Raw genomic sequence first — 18,261 nt, forward strand, 5'->3', positions numbered from 1 at the left:
GTCTAACAGGTCTGCATTTTGTTCTTTAAGGAACAAGTTACTCATAAAATTTAATAGTGTAAAGTACACTCTTCATTCTGTTGAAAACACCAGTGTGCAGTTCCTCAATTTTCAAAATATAAACTGTTGTTGTGACACGATAGTGCACATATTTTAGCAGAATGATGTCAGTAGGTACAGACAGTGGACTCTTTTGAGGCACAAATGATTGCTATAGGAATGAGTTCAATTTGGACAAGATCATACAGCCATTAACAGTAAAGGTAGGCTGTGAAAGGAACAGATGATAGTTGGCCAGACAGGTAGATAAATGACCACTGATGTACTAGTGAAAACCACTCTGTCCAGAGCTGCTATTGTAGAATCGATTTGTTATGATCACATGAGCTGACAGCAAGAACAGCCAACTTCAAGGGAAGTCTTACAGAAGGCATTTCAGTCAAATCTCGTAGAAGTTCACAGCAATGCTTGTCGAAGATAGGACATTAGAGAGGTTATAAAGGGATGACATTATGGCACATCTGAAACAAAGTAAAAACTAAAGTCATCAGAATTGTTGTATCTCTCATCACTACCTCTACCAGGTTGTCCACTGCTCCGTCATAGAGGTATGTCAATGTCCCTATATCAAGGCGAGGCCAAGAGTGATGAGAACTTCAGTGGCTGTCTCCAGATGTCACCAGTGCTGATCACATCATTTTGCCACATCTAATCACAAGTGCTAATCACATGCAACAATGACATCACCCTGCTTACAGATTCAATGCGTGGAGCAACCATCATTGCCTGCAGCATCAGCCAAGAGTACAGATTTACTGAAGTGATCAGTTCTGTTTTATACCTCATGGCTCAGTTCACCAGCAATCTAGCAGAGCTCATCATCAGTGGACCCAAGTGTTCAGGATTCCCCAACAACCAGCAGTTTATCATTGGAAGCCAGGAGCCTGTCTTCACTAGTTCTCAGTCAGAGGGCATCAACTACATAGACCAGAGCTCACATTAGCAAAAGTCAGAAGAGCGCTGCCACTGGGACAGAACTTACCACCCACAAGTACACCACCAGCAGAAATAGGGATCACTAAAGCCTGGGCAGTGACACAGTAACTTGTCTCTGGATGGTTGTCTATTTCTGGAAGTGACTGTTCATCTATGGAATTTAGTTCTGCAGCCTGGACAGATTCACAGGTGTTTTATCTGAACTGGATGTATGTTATGTGAGTGTTGCAATAAAAAAATGTTCATGTACTTGTTCTAATTATTTATGAGTAGTGGTTTTGCAGAATGCATACACCAAGAACATAGTTACAACCACTCCAACCACCTAAAAATGCTTGAGCTAAGTCAGAGACTAAAGCAGCAGGATCTATGTTCTCATGCATATAAAAGTGATGATGCATGACCAGATGGGCTGTGGAGAGCTACCTGTGGATTGATGAGCACAGGGAACTGAGGGTCAATAACTCATCAGATTGGAAAGTGAAATCTAAAAACATCAGTATCAGCTGACATACAGAATACACTATACAGTCTGAGAGAACTGTTGCTATCACTACCAGTTTTGCCAATATTTTTATGAACACTGATATTTCTGTGACCAAGCCTGTGACACAGTAATTACATGTGTTGCTCGTAAGCTGAAACTTTGACACAGACTAGAAATATTGCAGACAAACTTCACATTTAAGTAACTTCACACATATGCAGTGATAATAGTCACATTACTACCTCATCTTGTTTTTCTTATTTTTCCTTTTAAAATAATTTAAATGTACTCTGCGTCACTACATCCAGTGCAATTTGATGCCCAGCAAATAATGAATAAGAAGAAAAATTGACACCTAAATATAATATACCGCAATACTGAACTGTTTGTTTTGGCTTTGTGCCATGTTTTTCTGAGCTCACACGATTTGTAAAATCACAGCCTTTCGTGGTGAACATGGACATCATACAGCTTTGCTATACATGTCCACGATATAAAATGAATACCCAATCCAGCATCTGCATCAGTAGAAGGATCCTTCAATACAGTTGATAGCAAACTTTTTGTCCCAAACATGCCATTAGGTTTTCTTTATGGAAAGGAAACATTACCAACTTACAGGCTTGAAATTGCAGTGACAAACAAATCCTTAACTAAATCTGTAAGATAGTATCAAACCCACAACAAAGAAATGGTTCTTCCATATTTGGCAGCTGATGGAGAAGGACAACTACCACTCCTTCTTCAGTTTATTGTTGGGACTAGATCAACAGGCACTTTAAATATTTTAGGTAATAATCTTCACGTCTGGATGTTCTCTTGTTTATCACTTACCACTGCTTTTTTATTAGCAGTACTCAAAACAACTTCTCAAAGAAAAGTGGCAAATAGAGAAATGCCATGAATATCATGTATCAGTATGCTCTGATTCCATAAGTGTTTTGTAGGCACTCTAGTAGCTGTACTGAGCAGAAAAATCACTCCAAAGCATCTGGGACATTTTCTTCCTTTTGCAGCCACTGGGCTATGTGATGCCATTCTGCTGGATGCCAGGCCACTAGGGACTGATAGAAAATGATACGGCAGATAGAGCAGCCAAAGAGGCATGGGTGATATGTATATCTCACTATGCGAACACCTCTACAAACTATGATATCACTGCTGAGGAGACGTTGTGTATCAAGACACAAAGCACTTTAAGGGATTTTCTGCAAGTGGGCAGTTATTTAAATCATGTGGAAAGCTGAATTTGTGCTGGACCGAGATTCGAACCCTGGTCTCCTGCTTACTAGGCAGATGTGCTGACCACTGTGCCATCTACACACAATGATCATCACAACTGCATGGATTACCCTAGCATGCCTACCATCAGACCAAAATTCTCAACTTATCCACACACTACTAATGTATTATCCTTATTACTCACAGTCTTTAGCCAATTCCCCTAAGAGTTTGAGCCTGCTATGCATCCGCACTCAAGGGATCATCAGCTGTCCTCACCTTACTTATGTATATATATGTGGTGTGTCAATCGAGGATGCCAACAATACATCAACATACCAGAAATATTAGTATTCATACATCTGCGTCTACACCCATTTTCTGCAAACTATTGTGAAGTGCACGGCTTAGTGTAAATGCCACTATACCTGTGGCGATGATAGTTCATGTCGGCCATGAAACTTAATATCTGTGACCTCTAAGTGCTCTGTCGAGTCTCCATCTTAACTTTACTTTAGTCAGTTCTTTGCCATACTTCATTCTGTATGGACGCAGTGTCAAGTGTAAATATATACGAGCTATATTAAAAACAAAGATTCCATGACTTACCAAACGGGAAAGCGTTGGTAGATAGACACAATAAAAAAAACACACAAACACATACACAAAATTTCAAGCTTTTGCAACCAACGGTTGCTTCGTCAGGAAAGAGGGTAGGAGAGGGAAAGACGAAAGGATGTGGGAATTAAGTTTTCTATATCCCAATTACTGATCCCATTCCCATAGTGGTGACCCTGCAGTTCGTTCATGTTTCGTGTCTTCTGCACCGGTGTTTATGCAACAGGTTATATGCACTACACAATGACAACAATGCCTTGTTTGAAGATGTGGAAGCACAACTCCGCTCATCGAGTTTCGTCGTTTCTTCGACAATGGCTTATTCATTATTTACGCACAGTGATTCACGTTCTTAACCAACGCCATGTGCTAACCTCATTAGTTTTCAATGGTCGTCAACTACGCTGATAGAGCGTACAATGGACTCAGGCTTCGTGTCACCGGATTATGCCCATCCGACAATGAAATGTGAATTGAACAACAGTTTAAATTGTGTCTCTTCAAATCGAGTGTTTCAAGAACAAAGTGATCCCCACTTGAACACTTGTTTAGCAATCCATCAGGGCCATGTGGAACGCCACCATTACTACAAACTGTGACGGATCCATTCCGCGCATGTGGTGTTCCAGTTGTGTCCAATTTACATGCACAATTCAGTGTTTCGCGTAACATGGACCCCTTACCTCGCCTCACTGGCCCACCGCATGCACTACAGGCATGTTATGCATCAGATAGTCTCCATGCAGGTGGCATTCTCAATCCCTCCCACCCCCTCTCACTTGGGGGGATCCCCGTTTCCGGTCACTCAACTGCCTGCCGCTCCCACAGCACCACCACTGCCTGCCTCACTATTCTCTCGCCCTGTTCCAGAAGTGGGTCATTTCCTTCCAGCACTCATCACTCACGGTCCAGTTTCCAGGCTCCCCTCGTGTGCCATCCATCTGCCTGTTTCCAAAGTACCGTTCGTGCCAGCCGTGCCCTGTTTTCATGACACACAGTCAACTATGCCAGCTGCCGCTACTACAGATTCGCTTGCCTACCATGCCGGCCTCTGACTTAACCGCAGTTCAGCCACTACCCCAGGAGACACCGAAGCCACCGTCGTCATCCCCTCCGGCTGCCCGCTGAAGCTACCGCCCTTATGTGAGGACAGCCCGGTATCGTGGTTCGTGCTCATCGAGCATCTGTTCGAGTTACATCACGTGTCTGACGACAACTCAAAGTTTCTCTGCCTCGTCACAACCCTCCATGACCACTCGGATTTGATTTGTGACCTGCTCCTTTCGCCGCCGCCTGCACCAAAATACGAGTTTGCAAAGAAGACTATAATGGAACGACTTGCCTGCTCACCACAAGAGTTAATAATGAAGATTTTCTATGTGGAGCACCTGGGGGAATGCACCCCCTCCAAACTCTGGCGCCGCCTTCGATTGCTCATGAACAAGCATACCACGCTTGATGCCACGCTATGGGCTGTGTGGTCTGCCAAACTACCTACCGGTCTACAGATCAATCTGTTACCACATACATTCAAGTCCATCAGCTCCCACCTACGCATCACTGACCAGTTGTATTTGCTGCTGCAGCAACATCAGCGAGTTCATTCCACACCGTTTGTCGGCACAGCTGCCCCCGCATACTGAGCTTCAGCTGGCAGTGGCAGGGCTCGCTCCGCCATCACCTCATCTACTTCTCCTGGCAATGTCGGCTCTCTCTCTCTCCACTATCTGAGCACTCCAGGATCGCCTACGCACCTTACATACTGGTCTATTTTCTGGAACATATCAACGAGGACTAGACGCCCCCGCTGTCGCAGTCTCCATCTCCTCCTCACCCTGCTCACCCTTTCTGCTGGTAGCACAAGGTGTTCGGCGACAATGCCAAGAAGTGCAGGTTGTCATAAAACACCCAAATTCCGACCGCAGGTACTAAGAGACGCCAAGTCCATTGGAGAACATAACAGGCGTCCTCTTACATTACACTCCATTCGTTCGTCCACCCGGCCGAGTGGTCATCTCTATGTGCCTGAAATTGCATCAGGTCTAGCTTTTCTGGTCGACACTGGTTCTGACGTGTCGATCATACCTACTTCAATGGCTCCACCCGCTTCTTCACAGACGAAGACACTTCTACGATCTGTCAATGCATTGACGTTACCTACCTCAGGCTCAGTAAAGGTTATGGTGACCCCATCTCCTTCTCTATGTTATGCGTGGACATTCTACATTGCTGACATCGATGAACCAATCCTCAGTATGGATTTTTTGTCTCATTATGAACTATCTCCGAATGCCATACAGGGTTCAGTGCTCCACCATCCTACGAACACTCACATACTGTGCACCCGCACCTATGTCCAACGCTCTGTTTCCACTGCAACATACAATATCATATACGAGTGCTCCGCCCTCATGGGCAACATTGTGACCTGCATTACCGACCTACTCTCAGAATATGACTCGGCAATGCAACTCTGCCAGGACAACAAGCAGCTGAAACAATGTATCACATCCACTTACAGCGAGCTCGTTGTGGCTCATACCTCACTTCTGTGCAGTCCACAGTGCCACCCCCTAAACAAGATTGCTAGGTCAAGCCCAGCTCGAACTGTACCAGGTTAGTCCACAAAGTTTACTTGCGTGTGACGTTCCAACCCCCCATCGCGCTCACCTCATTCAGTGCCGTGTGTTTCAAACAGTGCTGCTAATGACAGTCACACGCACATTGCGACCACGCCCACCTCTCGGACAGCTACCGCGCATGTTGATAAACATTCCCCCTCTTTCACTCACCAGCCACATGACCCAGTGGCCATTGTGGCCCCAAGTGCAACACCAGCGCTGCTTTCGCCCGTGCTGGTTGTCCAGTGCAAGGTTAACTGCAGAGAGTTGCCGCCAGTTCCCCTTTGCTCGGCACTGTGCATGAACCTACTCCCTCCACACAAGTGCACGCCGCGCTCCTGGAAGAGACATGTGACTTTCGTGCTACATTTCCCCACTCGTGCTAACGGCTATGCCTCATTGCCCCTTACTTGTCCGAAGACTCGGCACTGGGACTCTCATGTGCAGTTCTCAGTTTCTTCCGTCACTGATGGAACAACACACAAGATAGTTACCACTGCCGGCCCTCCTATTAGGCATAAGGTTCTATGCCTCAACCCTATCAAGTTGCGTGCGGCCCGGAAGCAGATTAATGAACGTTTGGCAACAGGTGTTCTGCAACCAATCCACCTCGTCCCCAAACACGATGGATGTTTTCAAATGTGTGGCAATTACAGGTGCTTAAATGCTTGTACTGTCATAGACAATTACCCAGTGCCGAACATCAATGACTTCACTCATATGTAACTGGGTGCCACAATTTTCAGTGTTATTGACAGTAAATGTGCCTACCACCAGATTCCCTTGGCGCTGGAAGACATTCTTAAGACGGCTATTGTCACGCCGCTTGGTTTAGTCCAATACCACTTCATGCTGTTCGGCCTAAAGAACGCGGCGCAAACATGGCAACGTTTCATTGACTCTATTTTGCGACAGTTCGAGTTTTGCTTTGCTTATCTGGATAACATTCTCATTTTCAGCAGCTCAGCAGAGGAAGATGAAAATCATCTGTCTACAGTCCTCCAGACCTCGAACTCCAATGGTGTCGAGGTCAGCAAAGGCAAGTTTCAGTTGCGCCAGGTGTCAGTCTCCTTCCTAGGTTACACTGTCTCCGCTGACGGAATACAGCCTCCCAAATCTCATGTGCAGGCTATCACGTCTCTGCCGCCACCGGCTACTTACAAAGAGCTACGCCATTTCCATGGCACCATCAATTACTATTGTCGACATCTGCGTTCCGCCGCTGCTGTTCAGGCACCCCTGGCGGACACGCTATCAGGCAAACAAACTTCCGGTATCAAACCCATTTCTTGGACTGCTCCAATGCTAGAGGCCTTCAAGGCTCTTAAGACTTCTTTAGCTCATGCTGTGACACACGCCAACCCCGAACCCTCAGCCAAGTTATTCATCACTACGGACACCAGCGACATCATGGTGGGGGCAGTGTTGCAACAATGCAAGGGTGACACAGTGTCTCCCCTCCATTTCTTCTCTAAGAAACTATCTACGGCACAGAGAAAATATTCTGCATTCGATAGAGAGCTCCTTGCTGTTTACAAGGTTATCAAACATTTCTGCCCTGATGTCGAGGGACATTCGTTTTTCGTCCTCACCAATCACAAACCACTGGCAGAAGCATTCTGCAACCCACCCCCTTGACGTTACCGCCACTTTGACCTCATTTCTCAATTCACAACAGATGTCCATTACATCACAGGTGCACATAATGTCGCTGTGGATTTCTCCTCGCTGATCAATGCTGTTTCCCACATCACTGATCTTTCCGATCTGGCCTCCCTGCAAGCTTCTGATGAAGATTCTCAGGCTCTCCTACAAGACCCATAAACATCACTTGTTTGCACAAAGGCTAAATTTCCTGACATTTCCGACGAGGTGTGGTGTGATTCTTCAACCAGCACCCTATGCCCTTTGCTCCCACCCGGGCTGCGCTGACAGGTTTTTGACGCCCTGCATAACCTAGCCCACCCGGGTGTTCAAGCCACCACATGTCTCGTGTCAGAACATTTTGCTTGGAAGAATATCAAACAGGACTGTCAAACCTGGGCACACAGCTGCATCCCTTGCCAGTGCAACAAGATCAGCTGCCACACCTCCCCGCCTCTGGACAAGTTTGACATTTCCGCAGGACGAATTCGTCACATACATATTGATCTGATCAGGCCTCTTCCTCCTTTGGAGGGCCAGAGATATATCTTATCAACTATCAACTGTCTGTCTCACTGGGTCGAGGCTGTCCCTCTCCCTAACATTACTGCCAAGACGGTAGCCAAGGCTTTCATTGGCTTGTGGATCGCTCGTTTTGGGTGCCCGACCACTATCATCACCGATCAGCGTCGACAGTTCGAATCCTCCCTTTTCACCGTCCCTTGCAATATCTGTGGTATTAAAAAAATACACGCTACCGCCTATCACCCACAAAACAATGGGTTGGTGGAAAGATGACACTGCACCCTCAAGATGGCCCTTCAATGCCTCTCCCGTGGGTGCTACTTGGTCTACGCTCGACCTATAAACCTGACCTACAGGAGACTATATCCGAATTTGTTTTTGGTGAGAATCCGGTCCTACCGGGGGGAACTTATTCTTCCTCAGGTTAGCAAGGATCTTCCCCCCTCACCATATTTCATTAGTTGGATGTGACGCATTTTCAACAAATGCGTTTGCACCCGCCCATCAGTCACACACCACGCGAGACTTATGTTCCCACCACACTCTCCGACTGCTCCCACGTCATGCTGCATGATAATGCGGTTAGGCAGCCCCTTCAATTTCCTCATCTTGGCCCCTACAAGGTCCTGTGGCATGGGAACATGACTTTTGATATCATAATTAAGGACTGCACACAGACAGTTTCTCTGCATCGCCTGAAACCGGCTTTCATTTACCCTGATGGTCTCAGACTGCCACAGTTGGACTCGGTAGACGATCCATCCTTGATCGAGAGTGATCCATCCTTGATCGAGAATGAAGATGTGCTCTCATCAACCTCACCGCACACCTCTTCCACCGAAGACTGTTCGCCACCATTCGCTGGTTTCCCGACCTCACCCTGCGCAGGTTTTGTGCCCTCACCCACAACATCAGAGACACACACACACCTACTATCAGTTTTTTCTGCAGCGTGCCGCCGCACCGAGTGAACGATATTTCTATAGTGATTTTTGATGACTGAGTGCTCATTCTTTTGACAAATATCGAGGTCCCGTCATCGGACGGTCCCTTACGTGTCAACATTGCACACAACTTCACACTCCCGCACAAGTCTGACCGAGCATCTCTACGTGCTTTCATTTTTATGGATGGCTTGATCAACTTAAGGGCCACACACGCTTCCACCACACCGTCGACTGCCCTGCCCGCTTACTCCCGGGCTGGCCGCCGTCACATCCAGCCACGGTGGCTGACTGACTACGAAGTGGACCTGCCTTTAGCCGCTCCACTTGCACAACCCACCTCGTTTGAAATGGAAGTACCTGTGGTGCGCCTGCCTACGCGCACGATTCCCACCAATGTCGACGCCCACACGCCCTCACCATTGGACATCTGTAGTACTCCTTCTTTTACGTCATCACACTTTTCTTCAATCTCTTCATCATCTGCAGAGCTAGCTGGCATATAAATTTGTACTACTGTCGTAGTCATGGGCTTCATGTATATCTTGGCTACAATAATGCGTTCACTATGCTTACCCGCGCTTCTATTTTTTTATTCATTATTAAACCTACTCCTGCATTACCCATATTTGATATTGTATATATAACCCTGTATTCAGCTGACCAGAAGTCTTGTTTCTCCTGTCACTGAATGTCACTAATTCCCACTATATCTAACTTTAACCTATTCATTTCCCTTTTTAAATTTTCTAACCTACCTACCCAATTACAGAATCTGACATTCCACACTCCGATCCGTAGAATGCCAGTTTTGTTTCTCCTGATAATGATGTTATCCTGACTAGTCCCCACCTGGAGATCAGAATGGGGGCTATTTTACCTCTGGAATATTTCACCCATGAGGACGCCATCATCATTTAACCATACAGTAAAGCTGCATGCCCTCGGGAAAAATTATGGCTGTAGTTTCCCCTTGCTTTCAGCCATTCGCAGTGCCAGCACACCAAGGCCATTGGCTTCCATCATATTAAGGAGGAGCTCACCAACTGCAGCATCATCGATAGAACCGACTGTGGTCCTTTAGTGCAGAGGTGAGTGGAGGGTCTGAATCAGAGGCCCAGGGGGTTCTGTGATGTGTAGGCTGCAAATCCCTTGACTTGTGCCATTGGGTGGTGGGTTACCGGGTTCCACTTAATAGGTCAGGAGTCCACCGCATACAGGAAGCACCCACACAGGTAGTGGGGCTGTGTGGAAGGGACCGGGCAGTTTTTTAGGTTAGAGGGTCTCGGGAAACCACAGAAAGGGTGTCCATCTAAAAGGGGGCAGGTAAAACACAGTATGGTAGTTGTAGCAACAATCAGTATTGTGATTGTAAATTGTTGTAGCTGTGTTGGGAAAGAACCAGAGCTCCAAGCCCTAATAGAAAGTACTGAAGCTCAAATAGTTACAGGTATGGAAATCTGACTAAAGCCTGAAATAAGTTCAGCTGAAATATTTTCAAATGACCTAACAATGTTCAGAAAGGATAGATTAAATACAGTTGGTAGTGGAGTATTTATTGCTCTCACAAGCAGTTTACCTTGTAGTGAAATTGAAGCAAATAATTCCTGCGAAATAGTATGGGGTAGAGGTTTTACTTGACAAAGGGACTAAACTATTAACTGGATCATTTTAGTGACCCCCAGCTCAGAAGATATAGTTGCTGAACAGTTCGAAGAAAACTTAAGTCTCATTTGAAATAGGTACCCCACTCGTACAATTATAGTCAGTGGCGACTTCAATCTACCCTCAATATGCTGGAAAAATTATACGTTTAAATCCAGCGGCAGGCATAAAATGTCATCCAAAATTGCACTGAATGCTTTCACAGAAAATTATTTTGAACAATAGGTTCATGATCTCACTCGAAGCGTAAATGGTTGTGAAAGCATACTTGATCTCTTAGTAAGAAATAATGCTGGACAAATAGGGAGTATCAAAAAGAAGTGCAAAGTACATCTTTTTTTAAAAAAAGCTGATAAAAATGCTCTTAATGCCTTTTTAAGAGGCAGTCCCCAATCCTTCTGATTGATCACGTAAGCATAGAAAAGGTGTGAATGATTTCAAAGAGATAGTATGGGGGGGGGGGGGGGGGGGACATAGCATCCCAAATTTAAAAGAATGCAAAATCCCCAAGATTGTCAAACTTTTGCAGAAGTTCAAAGTATAGCGTGTGCTTCAATTCTGGTCTTACATAAAACACACCAGTGGCAAGACGCAATCAATACCTTCATTGCGCACTAACAACGGTGAAGTCACTGATGACTGTGCCACTAAAGCAGAGTTATTAAACACAGTTTTCTGAAACTCCTTCACAAGAACAACTGCCAAGATGAGAAACATAGAAGTAGATATCCTGAGTGCAGCAATGCAGCCTAAAGCACTTAATAAAGGCAAGGCCTCTGATCCAGATTTTGTACCAGTCAGGTTCATCTACATCTACATCTACATGTCTACTCTGCAATTCACATTTAAGTTCTTGGCAGAGGGTTCATCGAACTACAATCATACTATCTCTCTACCATTCCACTCCCGAACAGCGCACGGGAAAAACAAACATCCAAGCCTTTCTGTTCGAGCTCTGATTTCTCTTATTTTATTTTGATGATTATTCCTACCTATGTAGGTTGGGCTCAACAAAATATTTTCGCATTCGGAAGAGAAAGTTGGTGACTGAAACTTCGTAAATAGATCTCGCCGCGACGAAAAACGTCTTTGCTTTAATGACTTCCATCCCAGCTCGCATATCATATCCGCCACACTCTCTCCCCTATTACGTGATAATACAAAACGAGCTGCCTTTTTTGCACCCTTTCGATGTCCTCCATCAATCCCACCTGGTAAGGATCCCACGCCGCGCAGCAATATTCTAACAGAGGACGAACGAGTGTAGTGTAAGCTGTCTCTTTAGTAGACTTGTTGCATCTTCTAAGTGTCCTGCCAATGAAACGCAACCTTTGGCTCGCCTTCCCCACAATATTATCTATGTGGTCTTTCCAACTGAAGTTGTTCGTAATTTTAACACCCAGGTACTTAGTTGAATTGACAGCCTTGAGAATTGTACTATTTATCGAGTAATCGAATTCCAACGGATTTCTTTTGGAACTCATGTGGATCACCTCACACTTTTCATTATTTAGCGTCAACTGCCACCTGCCACACCATACAGCAATCTTTTCTAAATCGCTTTGCAACTGATACTGGTCTTTGGATGACCTTACTAGACGGTAAATTACAGCATCATCTGCGAAAAACCTAAGAGAACTGCTCAAGAGGTCCCAGGACGCTTCCCTGGGGAACACCTGATATCACTTCAGTTTTACTCAATGATTTGCCGTCTATTACTACGAACTGAGACCTTCCTGACAGGAAATCATGAATCCAGTTGCACAAGTGAGACGATACCCCATAGGCCCGCAGCTTGATTAGAAGTCGCTTGTGAGGAACCGTGTCAAAAACTTTCCGGAAATCTAGAAATATGGAATCAACTTGAGATCCCCTGTCGATAGCGGCCATTACTTTGTGCGAATAAAGAGCTAGCTGCGTTGCACAAGAACGATGTTTTCTGAAACCATGCTGATTACGTATCAATAGATCGTTCCCTTTGAGGTGATTCATAATGTTTGAATACATTATATGCTCCAAAACCCTACTGCAAACCGACGTCAATGATATAGGTCCTTTCAGAGTATGCTGATACAGTAGCTCTATGTTTAGCAATTGTATAAAATTGCTCGCTCATAGAAAGATTTGTACCTAAAGACAAGAAAATGTCACACCAATACCCAAAATGGGAAATAGGAGTAATTCACTGACTTACAGGCCCACATCACTGATGTCAATTTGCAGTATGGTTTTGGAACATATACTGTGTTCGAACATTATGAATTACCTCAAAGAAAATGATTTATTGACACAAAGTCAGCACGGATTCAGAAAATATCATTCTTGTGAAACATAACTAGCTCTTTATACCCATGAAGTAATGAGTGCTATTGACGGGGGATGTCAAATTGATTCCATATTTTTAGATTTCCAGAAGGCTTTCAACACCATTCCTCACAAGCGTCTTCTAACCAAACTGCTTGCCTATGCAATATCGCCTCAGTTGTGTGACTGGATTCATGATTTCCTGTAAGAAAGGTCACAGTTTGTAGTAATAGATGAAAAGTCATCAACTAAAACAGAAGTAATAACCGGTTCTCCCCAACGAAGTGTTATAGGCACTCTTCTTTTGTAATGGATTCCTAAAAAGATGTTGCTGTGGCCAAAATTAATGTTTTGTCATACTTAATTGAATGTCCATTCGAGACACAATGTTTTTTGGAGGTATGTGAATGATACTTTCATAGTGTGGCACCAAGGAGAAGACAAGTTAATGGAGTTTTTACAATCTCTTAACTCCATTCATGAGGCAATCTCTTAACTCCATTCATGAGAACATTCAGTTTATCATGGAATTAGAGAAATATGGTTGTCTCCCATTCCTGGATGTTTTGATTAGATGGAAGACTGATGGCTCTCTGGGACATTCTGTTTACCAGAAGCCCACTGACACTGATGTACAAGTTACCATCACCCATCCCAAACCATGAGTGTGCTTAAAACCCTTGTACATAGGGGCCATACAGTGTCGGATGCAGATAGTTCACCTAAAAAGCTTGCACATTTCAGGACGCTGTTCACATACAATGGATACTCAACCTGGTAAATTATCAGGGCATTCTCAGCTAAAACCAAGAACCGGGATGTGGATAAAGAGGAGAATGCACCAGCAAAGTCCCTAGCTTCTCTTCCCTTCGTTGGTAATATTTCCTTCATAATAGCAAGAATCCTTAGTAATTTTCATGTGAAAGTGCTTTCCCGCCCACTATCTAAGATTTCAGACCTGTTGGGATCAGTGAAGGATAATTTGTTATTGTGGAAAGCAGGAATTTAGAAAATACCTTATCAGTTTGGTATGGCCTATATAGGACAAACAACACGCACAGTTGAAGAACGTTGCACTCGCCTTCTGCAACCCAGCAAGTCTGCAATTGACATTCAATGGAATATGGCAAATCTTTAATTTTGGCCACTGCAATGTCTTTTTGGGATTCCATTATAAAAGAATCCACTGACATACGCATTGCAGAAAATCTAATAAACCATGACAGTGGCTACCAGCTGGATAATGCATGGAACCCTGGCAATGCCAAAGATAGCTGATCCTTGCAATTCCACCAGCAAGGGCACTGCCGCTGGGCAGTGTTGTCTTTCTGTCACCATGAGTCTGACGCATGTGTGTCAATACTATCAGTGTCCTGTATAAGGTGGAGTGGAGAATATCTTCACCAATCTTCAATGGCTCACCTGAAGATGACTGGCAGCTGTTCAGTTGAAACATCATGGGGTAAAGTTTACAATGACAGCTACAATCCTGAAAACCTTTCAAACAAATTTTTATTGGTTGCTAAGATGTATGATCAATGAGAGAAATGTATTAGCAATATCTTTACCTCACTTGGACTGTTTGCTGGACCACTAAGAAGTTCTTCTAGAACTTTCTTTGCCACTTGTAAGTTAATAACATCATTCTGAAGCATATCTATTAGTTCTCCTAGGAAACCTGCTGGTACTTGGCTGTAAACAAAAGACATGGTTCTCTATGACATGTACAAAGCATTATTAACAAAACTAGCAGATTACACCTATTTACAAAATGTGGCTGCTTTATGTGACTTCTTTGTAACTAGAAGAGCTTACAGTTAAAAGTTCAGTGAAGTATAAAAAATTTCCTCACCAATTATCCAGATTCACATCCTTTTTGTTTAAAGCAGTAAGAAAATCCATTATAAGAATCTTTGCAACTCTCTGTGGGTTTCTACTAGGATTTTGTTTCATGATGTCTTCAAAATATTGCAATAATTTGCCTTCTCTCTGAAAATTAAACATTTACTTTGCATTATTAATAATCAATATTGAGGCCATTCTGAGAAAACAACAAAATCCTGTGGTAAAAAGCAAAAACATGCAAATATAGCAACACAAAATGGACATATGAGGAGTAGTCATGAAGCTTTAATCATCACCTGAAAAATATTAAGCTGCAACCATGGAACTTGGTGATGTTGAGTCTTTCCCTACATATTCACCCTTCAATGCAAAAATTTTTTATCTGTGATGGATGACTTGGACTGGATGTAGACGTCTGCATTTTAGCTGTTCAGGTAATGGTCCACCTTGAAAATTGAGCTGTCATCCTAAAACTGCTTGCAATGCAATGGTTTCTTTATCTTAGGAAAGAGGAAGAAATCACAGGAAAACATGTCATGAGGGGCCAATTTCGATATCCTAAAGGAGCAGCATTTGTTACTGTGTCCTTTGCCGACATATTCATGGAGCAGAAACACCCCCAGAAATGATTCATCAGGAAATTTTGAAAGTGTATTCCCCTGACAGTTTGCTCTATACAAGCCCATCCTGTTAGCACTACATGATGGCATTCCTCAAACATACTCAGCATCACTCTACCCGATGATGGTTGGTTCTTCACCTTTCCCTGCAATGGTTCCATTGCTCTTTTCTTTTCTTTTCTTTTCTTTTCATCATAATTACACACCCAACGACAGGTCAAGGGTGATTAGGCAGCTCAAGAAGTCACCTGATTTGGCTCCAACACAATTTTTCATTGCTGTCTCTGTTCAGTGGGTTTTATGAATGGATATGAGCAGAAACAGAACCCAGTGGCCAGCAATGATTATCTAAATGTCATGCAAGATGTTGAAAGCTGATCCATGGCTGATTTTCACTTTTTTCACTATTGTCTGAAGTGTGGTATGTTGGTCTTTGAGCACCAGGACCTCCATTCCTCTCCAGTTGTCAGTTTTTCACAAAAACATCTATATGATTACTCTCCAGTTCACAAATAAGTGCCTGGCAAAGGGTTCACTGAACCACCTTCAGACTATCTCTCTACCATTTCACTCTCAAACGGCACACTGGAAAACTGAACACTTAAATCTCCCTGTGCAGGCTCTGATTTCTCTTGTTTTATTGCTATGGTCATTTCTCCCTTTGCAGGCTAGCATCAAAAATATTTTTTTTGCATTCAGAGGAGAAATTTTGTGACAGAAATTTTGTCAAAAGATCTGACTGCAATAAAAGACACCTTTCTTCTAATGACTGCAATCCCAATTTGTGTATCATACTCATGATATTCTACCCCCTATTTTGCAAAAAAATACAAAATGAGCTACCCTTGTTGAACTTTTTTGGATCCCTTACCATTGGTCAAAGCCTTCTTCAGAAAAGAAAATACATGCACTCCAGAAGAGGACAGACACCCAGTCTCTTTAGCAGACCTGTTGCATCTTCTAAGTGTTCTGCCAATAAAACACAGAGTTTGGTTCACCTTCCCCATAACATTATTTACATGCTCATTCCAATTTAAATTGTTCATAATTGTAATCTCTAAGTGTTTAATTGAATAAACAATCTTCAGATTTCCAACAATGGAGAATCCTGGCTGGAATATCAACAATATTATGCAAAGGCTAGCTGATTACTCACTGTAAAGATGACACGTTGAGCTGCAGACAGGCACAATGGAAAGAGTGTTACACATTTACGTTTTGGCTAAAGCCTTCTTCAGAAAACACCCCCCCCCCCCCCACACACACACAGAGAGAGAGAGAGAGAGAGAGAGAGAGAGAGAGAGAGAGAGAGAGAGAGAGAGAGAGAGAGAGAGAGAACCGCTATGTCCGGCAGCTCTGACCAGAATGAAACTGTCACATTGAATGAAAACAGCAATCTGGAGTGGGGCAGAGAAGAGGAAGGGATAGCAGGGCATAGGTTGGGGCAAAGATGAGGGCTGTCAGGCAGAACGTGCAGGGTCTAGTTGTCCCCGTCACCTCATTGCCCCACAATCTCCTGAAGCTGCATCTGACTATCTTGTCATGCTGGCATCTAGCCCTGCATGCTCTGTCAAACAGTGCTCTTCTCTACCCACAATTGTACCCTGCTGTCCCTCCCCCTTCTCTGCCCCACTCTAGATTGCTGCTTTTGTTTGATGTGACTGCTGTACTACAGTTGGAGCTGCCAGAGATAGCAGTCAGGTGTGCATGAGGTGTGCCTGCTTGTGTGAATGTGTTGTCACATTTAGTGAGCGGTCTAGATGCTCAAAGACATTGGAGACTGGAGAAAGTCTTTCCACTCAGCTAACATGGAGATGGCTGTCTGGAAGGTTGAAAGAGTTATGGAACTTGGTCTGGAAATAAGCAAAGACAAGATGTGAATAACTATAAAATTTAATTGTTTATCTGGATAATGACTTGAAGAAAAGTACACTACTCCTGACTGCAAAATTCCCTGGAGGGAGGTATGTGGCTAAGTATGAGCATGAGCAGAGACAGAGAGAATACTACAAGTCCTGGCCCCTGGTGTGACCTACACAGACATTCCTCCTAGACCACTGTCTGTACTAAACTGTCTTGTGGGTGACATTGCACCTGCCTTTTATCTGTGCAGCAGGCTGCATCACCCCTTCCACACTGGTGCTTTCGGCCACTGCCCTTTGGGGTCTAGTATACGACTATATATGGTCCCCAACAACACCCTGCTGCACCTCGCAGTTTCTCCATGTGAGCTCACGTGATACCCCGTTAGTCGATGTAACATTGCTGACCACTGCCCAAGCCACTGCCTTCCAGGGGTATCACCTTTGTACTCCGAGTACTTTCTAGAAAAACTTATTCTTTCTGACTTCTGTTAGTTGCATTTTCTAAGTAAGCAACACTTCTCCTTCTTAGGGAAAAATTTCATTAATGGGAAAACATACACATTTGCTTTGCAATAGTGTTCAAATGAGACACATAATTGCTTTACAACTGACCATGACAGAAATACGTATAAATCAATCTTTCACTGTAAGAGAAACATTTACATTTTTACATTCCACCCTCAATATCATTGTTACATATTCTAAAACCTGGACTAAAAATAAATTTTATTTTACAATGCAAGACATTTTGTATTATCTTACCAATTCTCTTTTCTGGTTCGATGAGTATCTATATTACTTTACAATCAACTTTACAATGAACTACACTTGATACACTGATGTACACTTCATAACATAATAACAATTTTAGACTTAAAGGAGAAAACATTTTACACTAGTTTTCCA

At 43.8% G+C, this 18,261-nt stretch overlaps 1 protein-coding gene across 1 annotated transcript in view; it reads right to left on the reverse strand.

The window, feature by feature from the left end:
• Positions 1-18,261, reverse strand: part of LOC126188156 (glutamyl-tRNA(Gln) amidotransferase subunit B, mitochondrial) — a 130,460-nt gene that overhangs the window by 1,095 nt on the left and 111,104 nt on the right. The window contains exons 8-9 of the mRNA XM_049929667.1: positions 14,878-15,014; positions 14,594-14,717 (exon numbers count right to left, since the gene is read on the reverse strand). Coding sequence (XP_049785624.1) covers positions 14,594-14,717; positions 14,878-15,014 — 261 coding nt within the window. The remainder of the gene's footprint in view (positions 1-14,593; positions 14,718-14,877; positions 15,015-18,261) is intronic.

This window comes from Schistocerca cancellata, chromosome 5, assembly GCF_023864275.1.
Source record: "Schistocerca cancellata isolate TAMUIC-IGC-003103 chromosome 5, iqSchCanc2.1, whole genome shotgun sequence".
NCBI classification, from domain to species: domain Eukaryota; kingdom Metazoa; phylum Arthropoda; class Insecta; order Orthoptera; family Acrididae; genus Schistocerca; species Schistocerca cancellata.